The 23,261-nt window shown below is 36.9% G+C and overlaps 1 protein-coding gene across 5 annotated transcripts in view; it reads right to left on the bottom strand.

Annotated features, from left to right (window-relative positions):
• Positions 1 to 23,261, bottom strand: part of Frmpd4 (FERM and PDZ domain containing 4) — a 779,038-nt gene that overhangs the window by 174,866 nt on the left and 580,911 nt on the right. For all 5 annotated transcript variants that reach the window (XM_048796404.1, XM_048796402.1, XM_048796403.1 and 2 more), the window contains one exon: positions 15,188 to 15,304. In XM_048796404.1, the coding sequence (XP_048652361.1) occupies positions 15,188 to 15,304 (117 nt within the window). The remainder of the gene's footprint in view (positions 1 to 15,187; positions 15,305 to 23,261) is intronic.

Genomic DNA, 23,261 nt, shown 5'->3' with positions numbered 1-23,261 from the left:
TTCTCCTTTTGGCAGTACCCAGGTTCTCATGCATGTTGGGCAAATGCTCTCCACTGAGCTCTACCTCCAGCCATTTTTCTATTTTATTTTGATACAGGGTCTTGATAAGTTTCCCAGGCTGGCCTCAAAATTGTGATCCTCCTGCCTCAGCCTCCTGAGTAACTGGGATTACAGGCATGTGCCAGGAATTAGAACTTTGTGCATTTCAAAGTGACAGGTATCAGGGAAGGAGAGCACAACATTACGTTTTCCAAGATATCAGTCACACAGACAATGTTTGACATAAAATTCATTTGTAGAGTCTGCTCCCTTGCTTGTTCTCCTTTCCCTTCTCTTCCTAAGAGAATAATGATAAAGACAGCAATAATGATAAAACTAACACTTCAATACTTCCTATTATAAATCCTTTATTAGTATTTACCCCTCTTACAAGTCAATTGAGAAGGTGCTACTATTATCTTCCCTTTACATAAGAGTAAAGCAATGCAGGAAGGTTAGGCAGCTTGGTCAACCACAGGCAACTGGAATTTGGGACAGAAGATTCAAATCCAGGCATCCTAGCTCTGGAGCTCACACTCTTAATCACCTTAGCTTTCCTTTAGGTTAGCTTTTACTTCACAGAAAATAAGAAACCCGGCTTTAACATTATTTGACATTACTTTCCTATAAATGCAACCAGCTAGAACACAATAATTAAGCATTGGAAATGAGAGGGGAGAATGAAAACCAAAGGAGTGAACATCAAGGAAGCACACAGCCCTTGCACTAAACTTCCGCCTCCATCATTTCAGGAGAACCTATAAGACCCTGGCTTAGAACCTGCTAACCTTTGTTTTATATACAATTCTAAGAAGCATAGGAAACTGGTTTCCTGGTCATTATCAGATTATAAAGTATAAATTAAGAGTGAAACAGGATGTAGGATAGTTTGGAAAGGGGCTGCTATTAGAACATTTAAAGTCCAAAGCTATGTCAGGAGACAGAGTTTACTGTAAGGGACTCTCACAATTTAGAATACAAAAGAAAGGAAAAGAAAAAAAAAATGACAATAACCCCTCCCCCCCAAAAAAACAGGTAAATAGGAAAAGCAGAGTGATACTACTCAGAGGGGGGACCAAAACTAACCCTTACTCCTTCACCTTGAATGTGCCTCATAATGGTGGCTTAAGAGAGCAGAGAAAGGGAACTGAAAATTGGATATTAGGAAATCTTGCCATTAAAATAATTGCTATAATAAAATTCTAGAATTTATAAATTGTAATTTACCAGAATGATGACAGTTTGGTTTTGTGAAGAGTTAGACAAGTCCTCTAATACATGCATTAGTGGCATCACTAGGGATTTCTACCTAGTCCTTCATAGCTCTGTCCACTAAATGGCCCTTTGACTCTGCTTGGAAATTTCACCTGGGAGAATTGCAATTCAAATGCACTGCCACCCAATCAGATGTGGCTTTTATCACAAGGCACTCCATACTGAGGCTCCTGCAAACAGATATAAAGGATGTGCTGGCCAAGTGGCAAAATGGGGATTAAAATCTACTCCTTTTACAAAAAGGGGAGTTCTTCTCTGAAATTTAACAGAGATGCCACTATCTGGGTCAAAATGATCCAAATGTTTTTTTTTTTTTTTCCTTAGAAGTAGAAGTCATTATACAGCGGCCCCCCTCCTGTGTTTGGGGAGATACAGTCCAAGACACCTAGTGGCTGGTTGAAACCACAGGTAGTACCAAACCCTATAAATACTATTTTTTCCTACACATACATATGTATAAAGCCTAATTTAATAAATTGAAACAGTAAGAAATTAATAATAACTAATAATAATGTAGGACAGTTATAATAATATACCACAATCAAAGTTATTTGAAATTTATGAATCCTTTATTTGTGGAATTTTCCATTTAATATTTTTGGAGGGTAATTGACTGTAACTGAAACTGTGGAAAGTAAGACTGAACTATGTGCAAAGATATTTGGACTAAAATTTAAAGGCTGTCAAAATACACTTGATTGAATCTTCCTGCAATTTCTTATTTTCATTTTAAAACAGATCATCACTCTTCTATAGCCTCATGCTATTTCAATGAACTTCACTTTTTCCCAAGCCAGTTTTCTTTTCCTCTTTCTCCAGAGATCCTGCCAAACATGTTTCTTACAGGCATTTGTATGTTTCCTTGACTTTATCCTCTTCTGCTTCTTATTGTTCAGCTTCATCTCCAGTCTCTCTCTCCCCCAGGGTCGTTCCCTGACGCTGAAAATCTTTAAACCCACATTTTGAATACTTGCTTCAATCATTTACATAATGATACTCTGTCCAATGACTGGAAAATAAAGCCTTTAAGAAATATATCATTCAGAAGACAGTTCTAGTCTACTAAATATTTAAGTTAGAAAAAAGGTACTGCTAAAGGTGAATAAAAATAGAAGAACAATTGCTTAGCAACATGACAGAAGTTTAACCTAACTCTATAAATCATGCCTGTAGAGTTGAAGGCATATATTTAATTTCCAATAATGGTAGGGGTAGGAGGAAGAGTCATTATCTTTAATATTTAATGGTGTGCTATCCTATATTGTCTAAGTGTTCTATGGCAACCAAGATATTATAACACTCCACTGCACAAGGGAATAATAAAAGAGATTTCACAAACTTCCAAATGCCTTGTTGCAAGTAAGGTTGAGGATTTTGAGCAAACATGTCAGTTGAGGGTCATCTCATTATAGGTAATGAAATAAAAAACACGCTAATGAAAGTGAACCAGGAAAAATTAAGAAGAAAAATAATTGCTAACATAAAAAGGCATTTAGAGAGGTTATCTACCCAAGGGATCTTCAAACTACTATCCCTGGGCCAAATCTTACCTGCCACCTGTGAACTAAGAATGTTTTTGTGTTTTTGGCTGTGCTGGGGATTGAACTTAAGGCCATTTGAGTCACATCCCCAGTTGGGTTTTTATACTTTCAAATGGTTAAAAATGAAAACATGGGCTGTGGCTGGGGCTGGGGCTCAGTGGTGGAGCATTTGCCTAGCACACATTACGCACACATCCTCAGTACCATATAAGAATAAATAAATAAAATAAAGATGTTGTGTCCATCTACAACTAAAAAAAACAATTAAAAAACATAAAAGGAAAATATTGTATGATACTTAAAATTGTTATGAAATTCAAATTTAAGTGTCTGTAAAGTTTTATAGGAATATAACCATGCTCATCCATTTACATAAGATCTCTGCCTACTTTCATTACACAATGGTAGAGCTGAATAGTTGCAATGGAGACCATATGGCACACAAAGACCATAATATTTATTATCTGGTTTTTTACAGAAACAGTTTGTGATCCCTGGTTCCACTGGGAAACCACCTTTCTCCTAAGTGATCTAGGTAGGATTGATTTAGTTTCCACTTTAAGGGTAGGCCCTAGTTGGCTTAAGCTGATTAGCAACTCCTATCCCCTCTGCCTATAGGGATTAGTTTATGTATGCTATGATCCAATTTTTGTAGTAACTACTGCAATTACATAAATCATCTTTAAGTTTGCACACACTCTTTAAAATGAATAACTCTCTAATATTACAAAAACACTCCTCTACATCTCCACTTTCACTATTTTATATTATGAATGTCATGAATCATATCTTTGTTTTTCTTTTTCTGCAATACTAGGGATGGAACCCAGGGCTTTGCACATGTGAGGCAGGCACTTTCCACTGAGCAACATCCACAGCCTTTTTACAAATTTGTTTTAAGACATGGTATTGCTAAGTTGCTGAGGCTGGTCTTGAATGTGTTACCTTTTTCCTTCAGACTCTTGGGCTGTTGAGATTACAGGGGTGTACCATTGTGCCCATCAGATTACATCTTTCTATATTATATATTCATTAACATAGATTTATGGTTATTTTTACATTTTTATTATTTCAATTGTACACATCGATCAAAAGTGCATAAGTGCACAAAAATACATGCATATAGGCTTCTATAACTGTAAATACATAATTTATCTTTACTGGAGAAGAGCTGTGACTCTAGCAGAAGTCTTTGTACTGTAATTTATGTGCTTTAGTACTCTATGCCACTTGTTTCAGGAATACATTGCACTCATATGACTCCTACAAAGATTCCTTCATTACATCTTGAATTCTGGAAATCTGATAAACAGTTACACTAGCATGAATCAATGATTAGGCTTTGATGAATCTTGGGGTCTTAAATATAATCTTACATAAATACCTAAATTCTGGTAATGAAATCTTTTAGTTAAGAAGATATTTTTAACTCTCTGATTTGTGTATCAGCATTTCCCCTAACAATCTACTGAATATATTTTTTCACAAATGGGCATATTCATATGTATGGCGTACATATCTCTATGTAAATATCTATTAACCAAATACTAATTGATCACATGCTATTGCTAAGGCAATAGCCTAGGCAGTGCAAACCAATTATCATTGATCTCCTTTGTCTCCTACAGGTGAATCGTCATGAAAATCTATTAATTTTTGAACTAAAAGTAAATGGTCTCATCATATTTACACTCCTGAATCATTTACATCATTTGGTGGGTTTTAACTAGAAATATCAGCTTGATAGTTTGGGGAACTAAAATTTAAATGTTGAACTAAATAAACCAGCTGAAGAAACTTCAGAAGGAATTTCACGTGAGCTTGGTGCTAAAGAAGGGGGATAGTGACATGGATGCTGAGAGAACAGAACATCAACAAAAAGAGTTGGGGACCTTTATGTAGCAGCTTTATAAAAGTCCATGAGGATAATAAGCAGAATTTCTTCAAAACATGATGGTCAATTAACTTTTTGAAAGTATAATAGGGCTGTTTCTCTGTAGAACATTAGTAAGAGGAAGTTGCTATGTAATTTTCACCTCCCTAATAATTATTTGCACTTGACTTCAGCATTCCATTGTGGCTAGGCTGCCCCATTGCTATCATTTCCTGTCCCTCCATCACCCTCCCAGGAAGGTGCTAGTTGGAGGTTGGGAACAGCTGCAAGTGCTGTGATCAACAGATCTCCTCCACGTGAGAACCCATCAAAAGGAAGAGGGGAATAATGACACTTTCATATTAAAAGTTCTACTTCTCTGGTGGACTTCAACAATGTTGTTCTTAGAATACCCTTTAAAGGTAGGTCATAGGTGTCAGAGCTATATAAGAACTACATACCAAGAGAAGACACATAATAGAGTTTTCTGGCAACAAGTAGGACAACACATAGCTCTGAGGTCCATTTTTAGCTCAGCCATTTCACCAAACTCTGCCCTAGTTCCTTTCAAAGATAAAACATGTGGCAGCTCTCCATTTCATGGGAGGGATTTGGAAATTTATCAGGTAATTAAAAATATGAGAATGAGCTCAAATGCATGATGCTCTAGAGCAGGGGCCAGCAAACAACTACAGTCCATGGGTCAAATCCAGCCCAAAGTCTGTTTTTGTATATACAGTTTTATTGGAAGACATCCAAATCCATTTGTTTATATATTTCCTGCAACTGCTTTAATACTACAGTGGCAGAGTTGCATTGTGTTGAGTCACAACAGAGATCACATCCCTTCCAAAGCCTAAAATATTTACTATGTGTCAGTTTCAAAAAGGTTTGCTGACCTGACCTAGAGAATTAAGAGGTGGGGTTGCACATGGAGAAAAGTGTACATCTTTTGATGAGAAGACCCATCCTTGACAGGGCATGAACATTATTTTCAAACATTTTTTTAGTTGTAGTTGGACACAATATCTTTATTTATTTTTATGAGCTGCTGAGGATCGAACCCTGTGCCTCACACATGTAAGGCGGGCGCTCTACCACTGAGCTATAGCCCCAGCCCTGCATGAAAATTACTTTCTGAGGGATTCAACAGCTGGAAGCAATTGTTTACTTTCTAGGCCTTTATTGAGAAAGCCATGTTAAGTTTTTTTTTTTTTTTTTTTTTTTTAAGTTAAGGGATGAGAGCTAAAGGCCAATTTGTTTTTAACACAAGTGGCCTTATAAGAAGCATGAATGACCAAGGAATCCTGTCATATCCCTTCTTACTCATGTACCTGTTTGTATTGGCTAATCATGCACACTGAAACCGACTATAAAGAAGGAGAGGACAAGACAAGGCAGCCCAGAATTGCTTTTCCTTTCATTTCTTCTTTACTCATCAGTAAGCCAAAGGGAGGGAATGTTCATAGAATGTGCTTGTATCAAGTATAATCAAAACAGATGAGTTAGTTTTGTGCACCATTTCTTCAATTCTGGGAAGAATGAAAGCATACACATGCAAGAGCTCTGAATTAGTTACAGTGCTCTTACACTTGTATCTATAGCCTGCATTGCACAATGAAAGGATGATCATCAGTAAAATTCATATTAATAATTGACATTTTCAACTTTTATTTAGAATGACATTAACTAGCAAATAAAGCACTGTATTACATGTTGATAGACCACAGAAAAAAGGAAAACTTTCACATTTTCGTACCTTTACGAGTACTTTTATCTTGATTTTGAACAAGGGGTCTGCATTCTCATTTGGTAGTGGTCAGGAAAATTATGTAGCCATTTGTGTATGCTCAGCACTGTTCTTTAGTACCTAACAGCCTTCTTTGAGAGTTTCAGTGTCAACTGCTATTGCCAATCCTGTGTTCTTGGAGGAGCTAAATGGCATGGTCTTATGCAACTGCCTGACATGGGTACTTTTGACTCAGAATGAGCTGAGTGTCCACTGGCATGAAAAGTACTACCACCTCTTATCATCCTTGCAATTGAAGGGGAACTTTTTTTTTTTTGCCAGAAATTGGCCATTAGTAATGAGGCTTTATTCAAGTTTTAAGAGATGCTATAGGATAGGGCTTGGCAGGAATTACTCTTTCCTACTCTTTAATGGACCACAGAAAAGTACTTCTGTCCAGCCCTCTTTTTTCAGTTGCTCACCTTCTCCTTTTAAGCAGGAGGACAGACAATAATGGAAAGACACCTGTCACAAAAGTGATTCTGTACCCTCTTAAGTTCAGCCAATTGGTCTGCCAGCAACACCCACTCATCCCACTTGGCATTTGGCACAGGTTAGAATTTCTGCTAGCTTTAGGCAATGACATCAAAATTGCTCTCTGCAAGGGTTGGCTCAATCCAGAAAGAGGAGGTTCAAAGGTGATGCAAAAGAATCAAGGGTGGCAGGTAGCCCCAAGCTAGTATTTCAATTACAGGCTGTGATGGAAACCTGGTCTTCCAGGTGCTTCTTTCTTGCACAGGTTGGCCACCCCTATGATTCCAAATGGACTCTGTGACCCACCTCAGGTACATCCCTGTGGCTGCATACATAACAGGAGAAGAAAGAGGTGACTCAGGGCATGAGCTAATCTGTTGCCCACAGCTCGGTCCAAACGTACATGTCCCAACTCTGTTGCAGTTAAGTGGTCCAAGAATTTCAAATAATTAAAACCCCACCAGATTCTTTGACCTGTTCAACAAATAAGCTGGCATTTTAGGTATTTGTCCTTGAGTGAAGGCCACATTAAGTAAAGCAGCAAAGTTTCAAAAAGAAATGCACAGGGAAAATGATAGCCTGTGATATGGGAGAAGTCTGCACAGCTCCTTGTGCTCTATGCCAAGTTAGACCTGGAATGACAGTGTCATTTCAGAGCCTTCCTGTTAAAAGCCTTTCCATCAACTCTGCAAACTTAACCTTCAGCTGGAAGCAGTGATTATTAACTCAGCAGATAGGTGCTTTGTCAGATTCAAAACAAAACAAATCTGCTCCAATGAAGGGAATAAACAGCTTCTAATGTTCAGCTTGGGGAGCATCTGCATTAACTGACATAATTACCTTTCATTTTGTGTAATGATATTATCATGTTTACTTTGTTTTCCCCATTCCAAAATTATAATATACCTTCCTCCCCTGGACTGGATGCTTGAAATCCTAAGAAACTTGTTGAAAATTTGCTCTTGCAATGAGATGACCCTTCATTTTTCATGCATAATTTATTGTATGCACTTGGAAACAATATAATTTATTTAAGAATTCTTTATCAGAATCACGAAAAATGAAGCAAACTGCCCCTTCTCTAACAAAGCTAGATCTTAACTCTTTGGATATTTAAAATTAAAAAAACAAAAAACAAAAAACAGAGCAACCTACAAATAGATCTGTCTTATTTCCTTCATGGGTACAACTTTTAATTTCCACAGAGACCTCCAGGATTTTGTTACCAGAAACAAAGGGTAACAACTTGTGTAATCTCTCAAATCCATTTGTCCTTTGTTGGATGTGTATTCAAAGTGTGGGCTTGATAAAGTAGGAAATTGACATCTGCTTCCAATTAAAAAATACCACAGGAATGCAAGCACAATATCCACATCTACTTTACAACTTAACTCTTCTTGATTTTTTTTTATTTTTAGAGTAAGAGAAAAAATAGTTTAAGGGAATTCATCAAAGAGTAGTAGAAAAAGACACTAATCCACAAAATAATCCTAAGAGTCTTATAAAATCTTGGAATAAAAATCAAGGAAAAAATAACTTTAAGAATATACCCAGAACTGCCACATAATGTTTGAAGATAGTAAATTACTTTTTACCCCTTTGGGACATCTGAATTAGACTAAGTGAAGTTTATAGTGGGAATACTTGGGGCTCACATGGAAGGATGAGGTAAGGCTTCTCTAATTTCTACAGTGACATCCTATCTCCTTCACTTGACCATCTTCTGCTGTGGTTGATAAGAAGTGTGTGTGTGTATGGGGGGGTGAGCAGAGTGCACAAACTATGTGTATTATTCAGATTATTCTCTTCTGGAGAAAGATGAACCAAAAATAAATTTCACATTGATCAAAGAATAGACCAGCTGATGGGAATGGCTAAACTACTTCAAAGTTTGGCCAAGTCCATACTGGAGAACAAAGTAGAAGTTTCCACATCTCATTACCATCTCTACTATGCAGGTTTTGAAATTGAATTCTTGTGCATTAAGGAGATAGTAGCTCAGTTTAATTGCCCACCATGGGAATTGCTGATAGAACAATAGAATGGCATGTCTTGTCAAATACACATGCAGGGATAATTTTTACATATACAGGGTGAAGTTGGCTAGAAAGCCAGAAGGCCAGGAAAATAAATCTCTCTAAAATTTGTACTTGAAAAATCATGTGGTTTGGATATGACCCACTAGTTTCCTCTCCTATCATACATTTTTATCCACAGATTCCAACTTAGCTCATCATAATCCTCCATCTTTCTGGCTAGAATTTTTTTTAAAAAATATTTTTATTTTTTCTTTTTAGTTATAAATGATAGTAGAATGTATTTTGATATATCACACACACTTGGAGTATAATTTCCCCTTCTTGTGGTTGTACATGATGTGGAGTTATATTGATCATGTATTCATATATGAACATAGGAAAGTTATGTGTGATTCATTCTACTGTCCTTCCCATTCCCATCCCCCCCATTCACCCCTGTCCAATCTGGTGAACCTCCACTTTCCAACCCACATTGTGTGTTAGTATCCACTTATTGGAGAAAACATTCGGCCTTTGGTTTATTGGAATTAGCTTATTTCATTTAGCATGATAGTCTGCAGTTCCATCTATTTACTGGCAAATTCCATAATTTCATTCTTTTTTATGGATCAGTAATATTCCATTGTGTGTATGTATCACAGTTTCTTTATCCACTCATCTATTCAAGGGAACCTAGGTTGGTTCCATAGCTTAGCTATTGTGAATTGAGCTGCTATGAACATCGATGTGGTCACATCACTATAGTATACTGATTTTAAGTCCTTTGGGCATATGTCGAGGAGTAGGATAACTGGGTCAAATGGGGGTTCCATTCCAAGTGTTCTGAGTAATCTCCATACCGCTTTCCAGAGTGGCTGCACCAATTCAAAGTCCCACAAAAATTGTATGAGTATACCTCCCCAATGCCCCATCCTCATCTGGCTAGCATTTTAATACTTATTTTGCTTAGGCTTTAATTCTTTCCTTCTGTATACAAAACCCCAAAGTTTCAGATTTATGAATACCGAGTTTTGCACTCCAACCCACACAAACAAACATGTTCTGACTCCATTAAATTAAAAATTGAAAATTTAAACAATATTCTGTATTTCTGTCTTTTTCTTCTTCTTTTTTTTTTCATTACTGGAGATTGAACCTAGGGGAGCTCTACTGCTGAGCTACTCTTATTTTTTATTGTGTCTTACTAGGTTGCTGAGACTGGCCTCGGATTTGTGATCCTCCTGTCTCAGCTTCCTGAGTTACTGGGATTACTGCACTATTGTGCCTGGTATATTTTATATTTCTAAAGAGGTTAAAATAGACATTGGTCAGTTAAGAATGATGTTTGACCTCTCTGCAGTGTTGAGTCCATGGCAATGGCCTTCATTCCTGCCCTCCTTTCTAAACATATTGAATTAATTTTTGTTGGAGGCCTCCACTGTATCCAAAACATAGTCTATTATTGTACTTATCACTTCTACTGCACTCTAAGTTCCTTAAAACTAGGAACCTGTCTTACCTATCTTGCTATCTTCAGTATTTAGTGGCACTCAATAAATGCTGAGTATGGCTAAGAAGAGCATCTAAAGGAAGCATAAGACCAGACAACTAGGCTGATCCGGTACAGATCTAAGAATTCTGAATGGAGAATTCTGAGTGGGTACAGGTGGAGGTGAGTTGAGCTGAGTGCACATTAACTGGGATGAGTAACTAGTGGTGGGAGTCAAAGTTATGGAAAACAGGGGGATTCAATTCCATAACAGAAAAAAAAGAACCGAGCCCTTGGAGTATAAAGATGTGGGTCAAAACACTGGACTGAATAAATAAGATATAGATATCTTAATTCCTGTGAATCACAATATTTTCTACCAAGGAAGAGTCCTCTATGTGTCTTAAGTACCTCATAGGAAAATTGTCAAGATTAAATGAAATCTTATGCCTTGTAATAATTTTTGTAACTTTGGCAGTGTGGTATATAAATTGAGTTATCTTGTTTTATCCAAACCAGAACCCTTTGAGAGCAAGAGGAAGTACTATCAATAAATAACTTCAGAACAGTACTCACAAACCAGAACTCTTCTGGGTTAACTTGGTTATATGCTCACTTATCTATATCATTTATATCTATATTCTAAATCCATTTATATCTACAACTATATCTGTGTATCTATACACATCTATATCAATATCTATGTCAGTGTCTATATTCTATATCTATATGTATGTATACATCTATATCTATATCCATATTTATATCTGTAGTTCTATCTATTCCCATTTCCTTCTACATTTACTGTTTACTGATGCTGTTATTATCATCATCCCAGAGTTTCTCATTTTGTTTCCCTTCATTTCTCTTTCCAACCATCTCTACCTCTCTTAACCATTTCTCATCAGGATACCCTTTCCTGAGACTCTTTCCTTTCCTTGTAGTTTCTCTCTTCCCACCTGTCTTCCTCCTTTCCCCCTACTCTATCTCTTAACTGTTAATAATAAGAACGGAGAAACTTGTATTTTTTATCTATCATGTGTCTTAAACAATATTCTCTGTTCCTTAGAACAACAACAACAAACAACTCTACTTCAAGTAGAGGAAGAGGAACATGGGGAGGGAGGAAGGAAGGGAGAGAGGAGGCCCTGGGGACTGAAATGGAGCAAATTAAATTCCATGCATATATAACTATAATGCACTAATAAAAGCATTAAAAATCTCTAGTTCATATTTCTCTAAGCATACCAACAAGTTGTCCTTTCTTAATGAGGAATCTAGTGAAGTTGGACAAGCAGTGGATTGTGATTGTGCACACGTGTCACTCTGGGAATTAGCCAGAGTCTCAGTTTTATCATCTGGAAAATGGGGATAACCATTCTTGCATTGAAGACAAATAAATGAGCTTGCATGAAGAGAAGTGCTTCAGAGCAGCAATCATAACTCTTCATTGGAATCACCTGGGTGAAGTTCTGAGACTTTCACAGGCTCTACCTCACACTAAAGGATCAAGCTGTTTTACTGCTCCTAGGTATATTCCAATATTCAGCCAAGGTTGAAAACCACTAGTCTGTAAATTATACAACATTATACAAATGTAAAACAACATGTATGTTTATATCCTTACTTTAAAAAAACCCTATGGATCAGTAACTCCTTAAAAGAAAACAGGTTACCTAGACCTACTCTAAATAATTGGGGATGAAAAGGGACAGATAAAATTTTAACATATTTCAACTATTCTGGGCCATGTTCAGAAAGACTCATGATGATGGGATAATCTTATTATTTAGCTATTAGACTGTAACTTTGAACACATGAAGCCTGAGTCTTCCCATAGCCTTTTCAGCTACTCAGAAATAGTTGTACCTTCATCAAAATAATTGTCTAATGTAGGTATCATCTACATCCCAAGACAATATTAAAACATCTAATTTCTTTCAAAAATAACATGTAAAAGAGTAAAAAATTAAATGCAAAGGTTCTGATTACTAACCATAGATTTAATTTTCAAATTTTATTTTTAACTTCTAAAACTAATGAGTAGAGAAATACCGTATATTACAACCCTGGACAACCCAGAAACTCTGATAATTAGAGTATCTCTTTATAATGGACATTACACAGTAGGTAAGGAAAACATGAATGATTCTCATTATTTATAAAACTCATTAGTAATAAAAAATGAACAAACACTTTCCAAGGAAGTACTATCCTTTATACCTTAAAACTTTCTGAGATGAGTATAGAAACTTACTTTTCAAGTAAAAAGAAACTACACAGATTTGGAAAAAATGACATTGGTGACTTTGGTGTTAAAACTTGTCATTTAGTAATCAATTCATGTTTTTCATGTTGCTGATTTGTTTTTATATGTTAAACAGCTGGCATTGGGCCAGTATCAATGTTATATTGCTACCTGGCATGTTGTTTAAAAATGTCAGTGATGCTAATGAAAATAGAGCTAGCTAGGGTTCCCATAACCTCTAGTCAATTGGTCTCAGTTTATGTTTTTACCTATTGATCTAATGGCCTGGGATGTACAGGAACCCAACTTTAAACAAGCAAAAAGAGAAATTCATGTTAATCAAAGAAGTCTGAGACATAAATTTATAATACATGTCTTAAAAATTACATTTCCTTGGCAAAATTTTTTATTGATTTGTGTGAAAGAATATAGGTCATCTTAACTGAGCCAATTGTATGAATTCACAGTCATATTATAAAATAGATGGTACAACATGATATCAAAATGTTGTCTTAATAGCAGCAGAAGGGGCTTGGGCAAACTGTAAGAAATTAACAATCCAAAATGTGGAGTATAAGCCAAACTATTGGACTTTCTACCAGTCTTTGAATTTTCTAGTCAATTCTGCTCCAACTGCCATTTCCATTGTAGAAAAGACTTGAAGAGCCAGAAGGCCATTTCTCTTATGCCTCCCAGAATGGGTCATGTTCAAGGGCAACTTGGGTTTTCCTGGGATGGATCCTGTAGGAAAGTCCCTCAGCAACTTGCTCTGCAGGAATTCTGGGAAAGGGGAGAAATTTGGGCTATAGAGACTATGAAGCTGTTCACCACACTCACATGTATTTTTGTCTGGCTATTGTTCCAACAATCCTCACTTGTAGCTAGGGTAGGGAATGCAAAAGACCAAATCCCCCCAAAACAATCTGGACAGAAATTTTTACAAAAATGACCCCCCACTTCAAGGTGATCCTGTGTTTGTTAATCAGTCCACAGTCAGCTTGGCTGCAACAAAAGAATGCAGCCTGTGATGGAGACAGATATTTTCCCCCTTGGCCTCCAATCTCTGCTCAATTACAATTGGGCTTGAGCCCACTATGCTTCCTGATTTTAAATCTGTTTCACTAATTTCTTGTAATTAGGAATATTTCACTTAGGTTGGAGAAAACAGCAGGTTGAACCCTTGCCGTTTTGAGAAATGCAATATAAATGCTCTTCTCATAAAACTGGGGAAAAAAGAGCACTTCAGACACTGTGAGAAACAGTTTGGTGGTTCCTTCAAAATTTAAACATAGAATTTAATATTGACCTGTGATTTCATTTGACCCATAAATTCTACTCCTAGTTATATACTGAAAACAATTGAAAGCAGGGTCCTAACTGTTGTGTGTGGAGTGTTGTTGTTGTTGTTGTTGTTGAGGATGGAGCCCAGAGTCTTGCACATGCTAAGCACATACTGTACCACTGAGCTATGCTCTCAGACTGCCAAACAAATACTTGTGCATCAATGGCATTATATCACTACCTCCAACAGCCAACAAGTAGAAACAACCTAAATGTCTTTCAGTATATAAATGAGTAAACAAAAATGTGACCTATCTCTATAATGGGATATGATTCAGCCTTAAAAAGGAGTGATTTTGACACATGCTACAACATTGGTAAGATGTGAAAACATTATTCAAAATGAAATAAAACAAACACAAAAGGACAGATATTGTATGATTTCACTTATATGAGTAACCAAGAATAAGTAAACTCAAATATAGAAATCAGAATAGAAGATACCAGAAATAGGAAGAGGGAGAAATGGATAGTTATTGTTTAGTGGATACCAAATTTCTGTTTGGGATGATGAGTTCTGGAAATGGACAGTGCGAATTAATTGCACAACATTGTGGGTGTACTTATTACCACTAAATTATAAATCTTCAGTGGCTACAATTGTAAATCACATTATATATATTCATATGTATATATTCACTTAACAGTTTTTAAAATGCTACAAAAAATCCCAAATCTAAGCCAATATTAGGGTGAGAAATTTACAAAAGTACATGTAATGCACATAGTCCTTTTGCTGTTTTTTCTAGTTCCAGATATTACAGTAGCATTCTTCTCTTGACCATTTCTAGAAAACATTCAAAATGACACTATTTCATGTCAAAATTAAGTTATTACTTTTAGACAATGAATATACTGACTTAATGTTTAATAATGGACACTGTTTCCCTGAGCCAGAATTACTACACTACATAATGAATTGTTCCTCTAAGACGCAGTTTGCCCAAGAGCAAAGCAACCCAATGCCACAAGATACAGAATGTATAGAAGATCAAATGCCTCAGTCCCTACTTGAAGTATATTCATTCTCCTGTGCAAATCAAAACAAGAGAAGTCCATTAGCCAAGGATTTCATTCATCATGCCAACTTTTACACCTACTTGATGAAGTAGTCTCGCCCATCTCGGTTTGTCATCATCTCCCATCCATAGGGTGGCACCTGGTTCAAGCCCCAGGTTCCTGAGGGAGGTGGCCAGCCTGAAGACTTCGTCCTGTGGCTGCAAAAGAAAAAAAGGATTATCACAACTGACTCATAAATATATCTTTTGAGACAAATTGCAGAAGAATACCTGATTTACTCCTCTAAATTGAGGGATATTTCCTCAATTGATTAATTGGATAATTATAAAGAATATTTTTATGTCATGTACCATGCTAGGCATTTTCTATGTGGTATTTCAGTTTCCACAGGGGCTCTGTGAAGCATAAGCACATTTATACATTTTAGAGATAAGGAAACAATAAATGGGCCAGAAAGTTTAAGTGTTTGAAGACATACAAGCCAATTTTGAACAAAAGTTCTGCAACTTCCAGCACATTAAGCATCCCTGAAACCAAACATGAGGAATATTTGGTCCCATAATTAGATTTGACAATATTATATAAATACACATGAAAATAAATTTTGGGCTCTTAAACAACAAAACAAAACAAACAAAAACAATCTCCAAGCCTCAGTTTCTTGGATTCCTATGACCAAAATACAGACTCATGCTAACCACACTCCAGGCTAAATGAGTTATTCATAAACATTAGACAAACTCACAATTTTAAATTACAACCAAAATCCACACATCATTCTTCACAAATTCCCCAGTGCACAACCTTAATTTGACTCATCAGTAAAATGAAAGTGTCATTAAAGAGAATTTCCTTTAAATCTGTTTTTTACCAAGAGTAAGAGAAGGGGAGAAGTAATTCCTTATGACAAGCAGTTATGATGGGTAGCACTGCAGAGCCACAGTCCATAACTAGAATCCTAAAGCCAGTTTCTAGAACATCATTGAATCATAGCCTGGCTTCTTCAACCCAGGACCTGAGAAATTCTTGTCTTCCAATAATTGTCCAACACTACTTCAGAGCTTCACCATGCTTTTGGAAGGAAGTAATCAATTCCATTTTAGGATTGATCAACATCCCTCATCACTTTGTCCTTTAGGCTGTGGAGAAGTTATTCACTGTATAGCCTCTAACATCCTCTCATGGTTCCAAATCCCAGAATGATATAACTAAAGCAGGCAGAGAGAAGGCAGTGATGACATTTTCCTGGACTCACAATCAGTGTCTCAATAGCTGCTCAAGAGCACTTTACAATGAGAAAGAAGAACCCCTCTGATTAGATAAAAGTAGAGCAAGTGCCACTGGCCTGAGGATGGACTGCAGTTGTCACCTGCCTCCTTGGTTCGGCCCTCTTGCACGAGGTACAACTTGCAAAATGTAATGTATTTGCTTTCATGCAGCCTGTGGCAACTACCTAAACCAGGATTCTTAACCCTTTTGTGACGAGGGAGACATTAAGTCAATAGAATACTGGGCAACTCCTTCCCTCAACCCACTTGGCCCTCTCATATACCCATCTGGCCATAACCCCAAATTTCTTCAGAAACATAAGTCTGTTTCCTGTAAGTTTTCTGCAGAGGAAGTATTTTGCATAATTTCAACCAACTCCACTGCTTTTGTTTTAACTTCATTTCAGTTTTGCTACATCCTTCATAAAGTGTTCACCAATTTGATACAGGTCTGTAAATTTAGAATGCCACCATAGGCTTATTTCTTGTCTGTTGATATTAAAAGAAAAACATGGCTACTGCTTTTGGTTTTTTTACTTGCGTAAAAGTCAGCAGTGGCAATTTCCTAGGGTGTTTTTTTTTAATGTGCTGCTTTCCTGCAGTGAGAGAACACATGAGTTTGTCACCCTGAGGTACTACAAACACACACACACACACACACCCACCCCCCACACCACTTTCTCCACAACTGCAGAGATCATATTTAGAATGCTTTCTAAGATGGTGCCAAGGAAACAAGTTCTTAGAGGCATGAATACAGTCTGTTCTGTTATTAAAAACTTTTTCCAAAAGCAAGAGTACCATTAGAAGTGGCACAAAGACTGTTGTTAGGAGTGAAAGGAGGAGGCCTGTGCAGAGAATACAATAATTTATTCTGGATTCTTAAATTATGTATTGTATTAGAAAGGTAATCTTCCTCATAGAGGGCTAACTTATTAAAAACAATAAACTGTCTTTCTTTTCCTTCAACCATTTTTTCCTCCCTGAAATCTTAATTACTGAAGGAAACACAAGGCTTCCTAATATAACTTCCATATAAAATATAGCATTATAATAAAGAACTGGAGGAAACCCATTTTACTATACATGACATTCTGTCCTGTACAGTATGTTCAGGAAGGGGCAAGCAACAGTTCAGCAAGATGTTTTCAAGTAAAGCTTTCTTTTTTAAAAAATCACCAAATGAAATGCTAATGCTGGAAAACCACATAAATACTAATTGAGCTTAGTCTAGGCCAAGAGGCATCAGGTGATAAAAAACAAATGATTTGAATATTAAGATCAATAAAAGAACATATATCTGCCTGTCAATGTGTCAAAATGAAATGTATAGGTCTGAAAATGCTTAGTAGAATTTAGCAAATTAAAAGTGCAAGTACAACAAAAATAACATCCTTTAAAAGTATCTATCCATAATGTCTTAAGAAAATTCAAGGATATAGGCCATAATTGTGAAGGGATCTGGCTCCTGCTTCTATGAAGTATGATTACTGGAAGTCTAGCCATCAACAATATCCAGCCTTGGAAATCCAGTGGTTTCCTCCCTGCTTACTGGGGAGATGCTTCAGGGACTTCCTTTTCCTGCTCTCACCTCTGGTGTTGCCCCAAACTCTTTAATATTCTCAAATGTCCCCATCCCATCACTGCTGAACAACATTTTCTACCCAGAATATTAATCCTATATAGAATTAATGGGTTAAGAGTGGTCCCTTGCAGAGTAGCAGTGAGGCCAACACATGTAAAAGCAAAGCTCTTGGTTGCTTTGCTTTAGCACCCCTTCAGATATGGAAATGATACTCAATTCCTTAGGATAGCCCAGAAACTGTTATGATGACACTATTCTAAAAGCTCTTCATTTTTGGCAATAATGCCAAACCTACATGCCAGTGTGAGATACTTGCCTTTTTATTTCCTGTCCATTTCTTAGGGAGCCCATTCTGAATTCTTGAGCTGAGCCACTGTAAAAGTTTCCCTCTTTGAATGAGGCCTTACTTTTCTTGTCTAAGAACCTGCCAGCCTCAAGATTCCTCGTGAACACCTCTGTGGAGCCCGAACACTCTCATAAGTAATACCCTGGCTGTTCTTTTCAGCTGTGTTACTGAGGACGGTATGCAGGTTGGCCCCACTGAGAACATTTGCAAGGTGGTCTTCCAGCCTAGGGCTGCTAAATGTAAAACAATAAATACAGGACACTCAGTCTCCAATTTGAGTTCTCCATAAGCAACATTTTTAAAGCATGCCACATATACTATTTGTGCAAAACTGATGCCCACTGGAGTTTTAGAACCACTGGATTAGAACCAGCTTCCCTTTAACTGAGGCTCTGCCATCTATTTTCCATGATATTAAGCACTTTATTTAACCTCTCTAACCTCCTCAGAACCAGATACTCCTCTGTCAAATGGTGATAATAGGACTCATATCATTGGAAGAATATTAAGCGAGTTTTTAAAGAATTTTGTACGATTCCCAGACATATACGCTTGAAAGTCTTTGATAAATAAATATCTACCTACAAATTAAAAAATATAATACTGGGGGGGTGTTGTGCAAATATAGTTGACTGTAATCCATCCTCAGAATAGAAAGAAGGTGAAAGGCTCATTCATCTATGCTTTTCCAGTCTGGCAAGGTCTAGAAGGGGCTGAACCAAGCAGTCACACCTTCTCATAAGGCTAGAAGTTGATGAGTTCAGCCCGTCTCAAGGCAGAAGGAATATCAGGAAGTTTTTGTTTTTTGTTTTTTGTTTTTTTTTTAAACAAAAAACCAGGAATCCCAAGTCTGTGATCCAGAGTACAGAGGGTCATTTTCCACTTTTCTCGGGCAAGGCTTTGAGAGTCCTTGCAATTGTGATGTTCTGCAACTTCTATCTGAGATCATGGCTGTGTGAACCACTTTTGAACACTTAGCTCAGCCTTAAAAATAGCGACCTACATTGTCAGAGCTATTTAAATCACTCCAGAAACTCATAACAACTGACTGAACTGGTTTGCAACTTTGTGCTTCACTCATCTATTGTTTGCAACAGGCTAAAACCATCCTGGACAAGATAGATCTTCCTACTTTATATGAAATGAGAGCAGCTATGAACCTACAGGCACAGTTGCAGAAGTATTTGTGTTGAGATCATTGGTGGAAGTGCTCCATGATTTCCTCCTCTATGCCTACCCCTAAGTCCTGCACCAAATCTTAATGGCAAATCTGCCATAGGAGAAAACAGGCTTTTGGAAATGCCTGCAGGCCTCTACAGTGATCTGACTTTCCTTAGAAGTAACTCAGTATCTGAAAAAGTGATGCTGCCAAAATAGACCTGTAGACCAATGGTACAGAATAGAAGACACAGATATAAACCCACATAAATACAGTTATCTCATACTAGACAAAGGTGCCAAAAACATGCATTGGAGAAAAGATAGCTTCTTCAACAAATGGTACTGGGAGAACTAGAATTCCATATGCAGCAAAATGAAAATAAACCCCTATCTCTCACCATGCACAAAACTAAACTCAAAGTGGATCAAGGACCTAGGAATTATTCCAGAGACCCTGCACCTAATAGAGGAAAAAGTAGGCCCAATCATCATCACGTTGGATTAGGCCCCGACTTCCTTAATAAGTTTCCTAAAGTGCAAGAAATAAAATCAAGAACTAATAAATGGGATGAACTCAAACTAAAAGGCTTCTACACAGCAAAAGAAACAATCAATGAGGTGAAGAGAAAGCCTACATTTTGGGAGTAAATTTTTGCCTTACATACATTAGACAGAGCACTGATCTCAAATATATATAAAGAACACAAAAAACTCAACACCCAGAAAACAAACAACCCAATCAATAAATGGGCAAAGGAGCTGAATAGACACTTGTCAGAAGAAGATATACATTCTATAAACAAATATATGAAAAAATGTTCAACATATCTAGCAATTAGAGAAATGCAAATCAAAACTACTGTAAGATTTCATCTCATGCCAGTCAGAATGGCAGATATCAAGAATACAGACAACAATAAATGTTAGTGAGGATGTGGGGGGAAAGGCACACTCATACATTGCTGGTGGGACTGCAAATTGGTGCAATCAATCTGGAAAGAAGTATGGAGATTCCTTAGAAAACTTGGAATGGAACCACCATTTGACCAGCTATTCCACTCTTCAGTCTAAACTCAAAGGACATAAAATCAGCATACTATAGTAATGCAGCCACATCAATGTTCATAGCAGCTTAATTCATAGTAGCTAAACTGTGGAAGCAACCTAGATACCCTTCAATAGATGAATGGATAAAGAAACTGTGGTATATATACACAATGGAATATTACTCAGCATTAAAAGAGAATAAAATTATGGCACTTGCAGGTAAATGGATGGAGTTGGAGAATATCATGCTAAGTTAAGTAAGGCAATTCCCAAAAACCAAAGGTGGAATGTTCTCTCTGATAACTGGATGCTGATGCATAATGGTGGGGAGTGGGAAAAATTGAGGAACTTTGATGGAGCAAAGGGGAGGGATGGGTTAGAAGGGAGTATGGGGACCAAAAGGATGGAGGAATGAGATGGACATCATTACCCTAGGTACATGTATGACTGCATATATGGTGCGACTCTATATCATGTACAACTAGAGAAGTGAAAAGTTGTGATGCAATTATGTACAATGAATCAAAATGCATTCTGCTGTCATATATACCTAATTAGAATTAATTAATTAATTAAAAAGAAAAATGGATGCTGTAGGGGAGAAGAATGTGAGATCAACTTCTACATTCCTGACTCAGATTCAAATTTTGCCACTTACTATATTTGTGACCCTGGGCAAATTACTCTAAACTCCATACTTTATTTTCATCACCTATCAAGTGGAGTTATTCTAACTCAACATTTCCATTTGGGGTGCCTTTGCCCTCAAAGAACACTTAGCAATGTCTGGAGATATTTTTAGTGGTCTCAAGTGGAGGAATGGAAATGTGTGCTTCTGGGGTTTAGTGGGTAGAGGCCAGGAATGCTGCTAAACATCCTACATTGCATGGGACAGTTCCATGCACACACAAAAAAAATGATCCAGCCAAAATGGTAATAGTGCCAAGTTGGATTATACCCTGCTTTGCTCACACAGCTTTTTATGAGAAAGTAAGGTTATGACTATACAAACTTTAGCCCTGTATTTGGCAGAGTAGGGGCTCAAAAAATATTACTTGAAAACAAGGACAAAAGCATTCTCAATGTTTCCACTTACATCCTAATTATGGTAAGCACCATGTGTCTTTATATCAGAAAGAATGAGTTAAAATCCCAGCTCTGTCACTTAATAGCTTGGTCTTTCTGCATTTTGGTTTTATGTATAAAGTGGAAATAACAATATCCAGATCACAGTGATGCTATAAGACAAATGAGATATTCAAAGCCCTAAAGTACAAAGCTTGGCTTATTTATAACAGTCTCATCAAATGGTATATAAAAAGTAGTTGTAATAGTAATGAGAGTAACATTTGCGTTTGACCTAATCGTTTAACCAGCATTTCTACATCCACACTTTCTTTTGATACCCACAGGCCTGCCTCAGAATGCAACAAGTACCTTCTAAAGCATTATTGTTTCTGTTTTAAATATGAAGAAGCTAAGAATCAGAGAGAATATATAACTTACACAATAGGGGCAGCAATCTACTTGGAAGGGAGACTAGATCCTTTACCAGACACTGTGCTTTCCATAGATTGTATTAGACACAGAAATGTGTGGAAGAGGCAAGAGCCCTACAGCCTAGGCAAGGCTCCTGCTAGAAAAATGTCCAGACTGAACCCTGGAGCTTCCTACTCCAAACTTCATAATTCTCATACCGTGTAGCAATTAAGTATAACACCAACATACAGGCTTTCTTAGATACTTCATAATATTTTGGAACCAGTAACCAGAATCAAGTTGTATTCTTTGAGACTCAGTGTGGGGAAGTGAATTATCATGTTCATTTCAGATATGAGAAAAACCAAAGCTACATATACTCAATTATTCATCCTTGACATTGAATGACACTATACAAATCCAACAAATTAAAACATGACCCAGAATTTGATCATTCTTATTTTGTTGGACTCAAAGAGATTATTTTCAGAATGACCCTTGATTGTATAGTGTTACAAAATGAAAATCATTTTCTCATTTATTTTGCTCTAAATGGTGGTAGGGTCACAGGCCCTGAAACCCTAAAGATACCTAAAGGTATATTCAAATAGTATTTTGCATTTGCAAACTGATGGTGTTCTAGATATCTCCTGGGTTGACTGCAATGTGGATTAAAGTAAAGGAAGTAAAGAGGGAGTGAGGAAAATGAGCCACAGTCAATGTTTCTAGGTGAATTTTAAAAGTTCCAAGTTTTTCTGAAAATCATGTTCTTTTTGTGTCTAGCTTGGTATGCCCCATTGTAGTTAGAGAGGGGTCCTTGACATGATGTTCTGGGAGCCCTGTTCTATAAAGTTTCTTGTCTCTAGAATCAGTAAGGAATTTATTTACCAGGTTCTAGTCAATCATGCTGACCACTCAAAGAAATGTTCTGAATTAAGTTTCATTCTCTTATATCTCAGAACATAACTTTATTCTTTAAGTTAGACTTCAGCAATGGTAGTCAAAATATTTTTTTCCTTATATGAGAGGTAACAACTGTCCATACCACCACCTTTATTAGCAGGTTTCGGGTATAGGTGCATGTGAAGAAAGCTATGCCAATAGGGTAAATAAAACTTCAAAGCCATACAGACAGAAGAATAATCCCACCAACCATATTAAAGATTTCAGGACAGGCAAATACAGAAAAGGGAGAAGCAAACAGTTAAAAACTACTTTAAATACCAATGTCAAGCTTATTAAAGCAGACAGAAATATATTAATTACAA

This window comes from Marmota marmota, unplaced genomic scaffold (genome assembly GCF_001458135.2).
Source record: "Marmota marmota marmota unplaced genomic scaffold, marMar, whole genome shotgun sequence".
NCBI lineage: Eukaryota > Metazoa > Chordata > Mammalia > Rodentia > Sciuridae > Marmota > Marmota marmota.
This window is presented reverse-complemented; position numbering and strand designations above follow the sequence as displayed.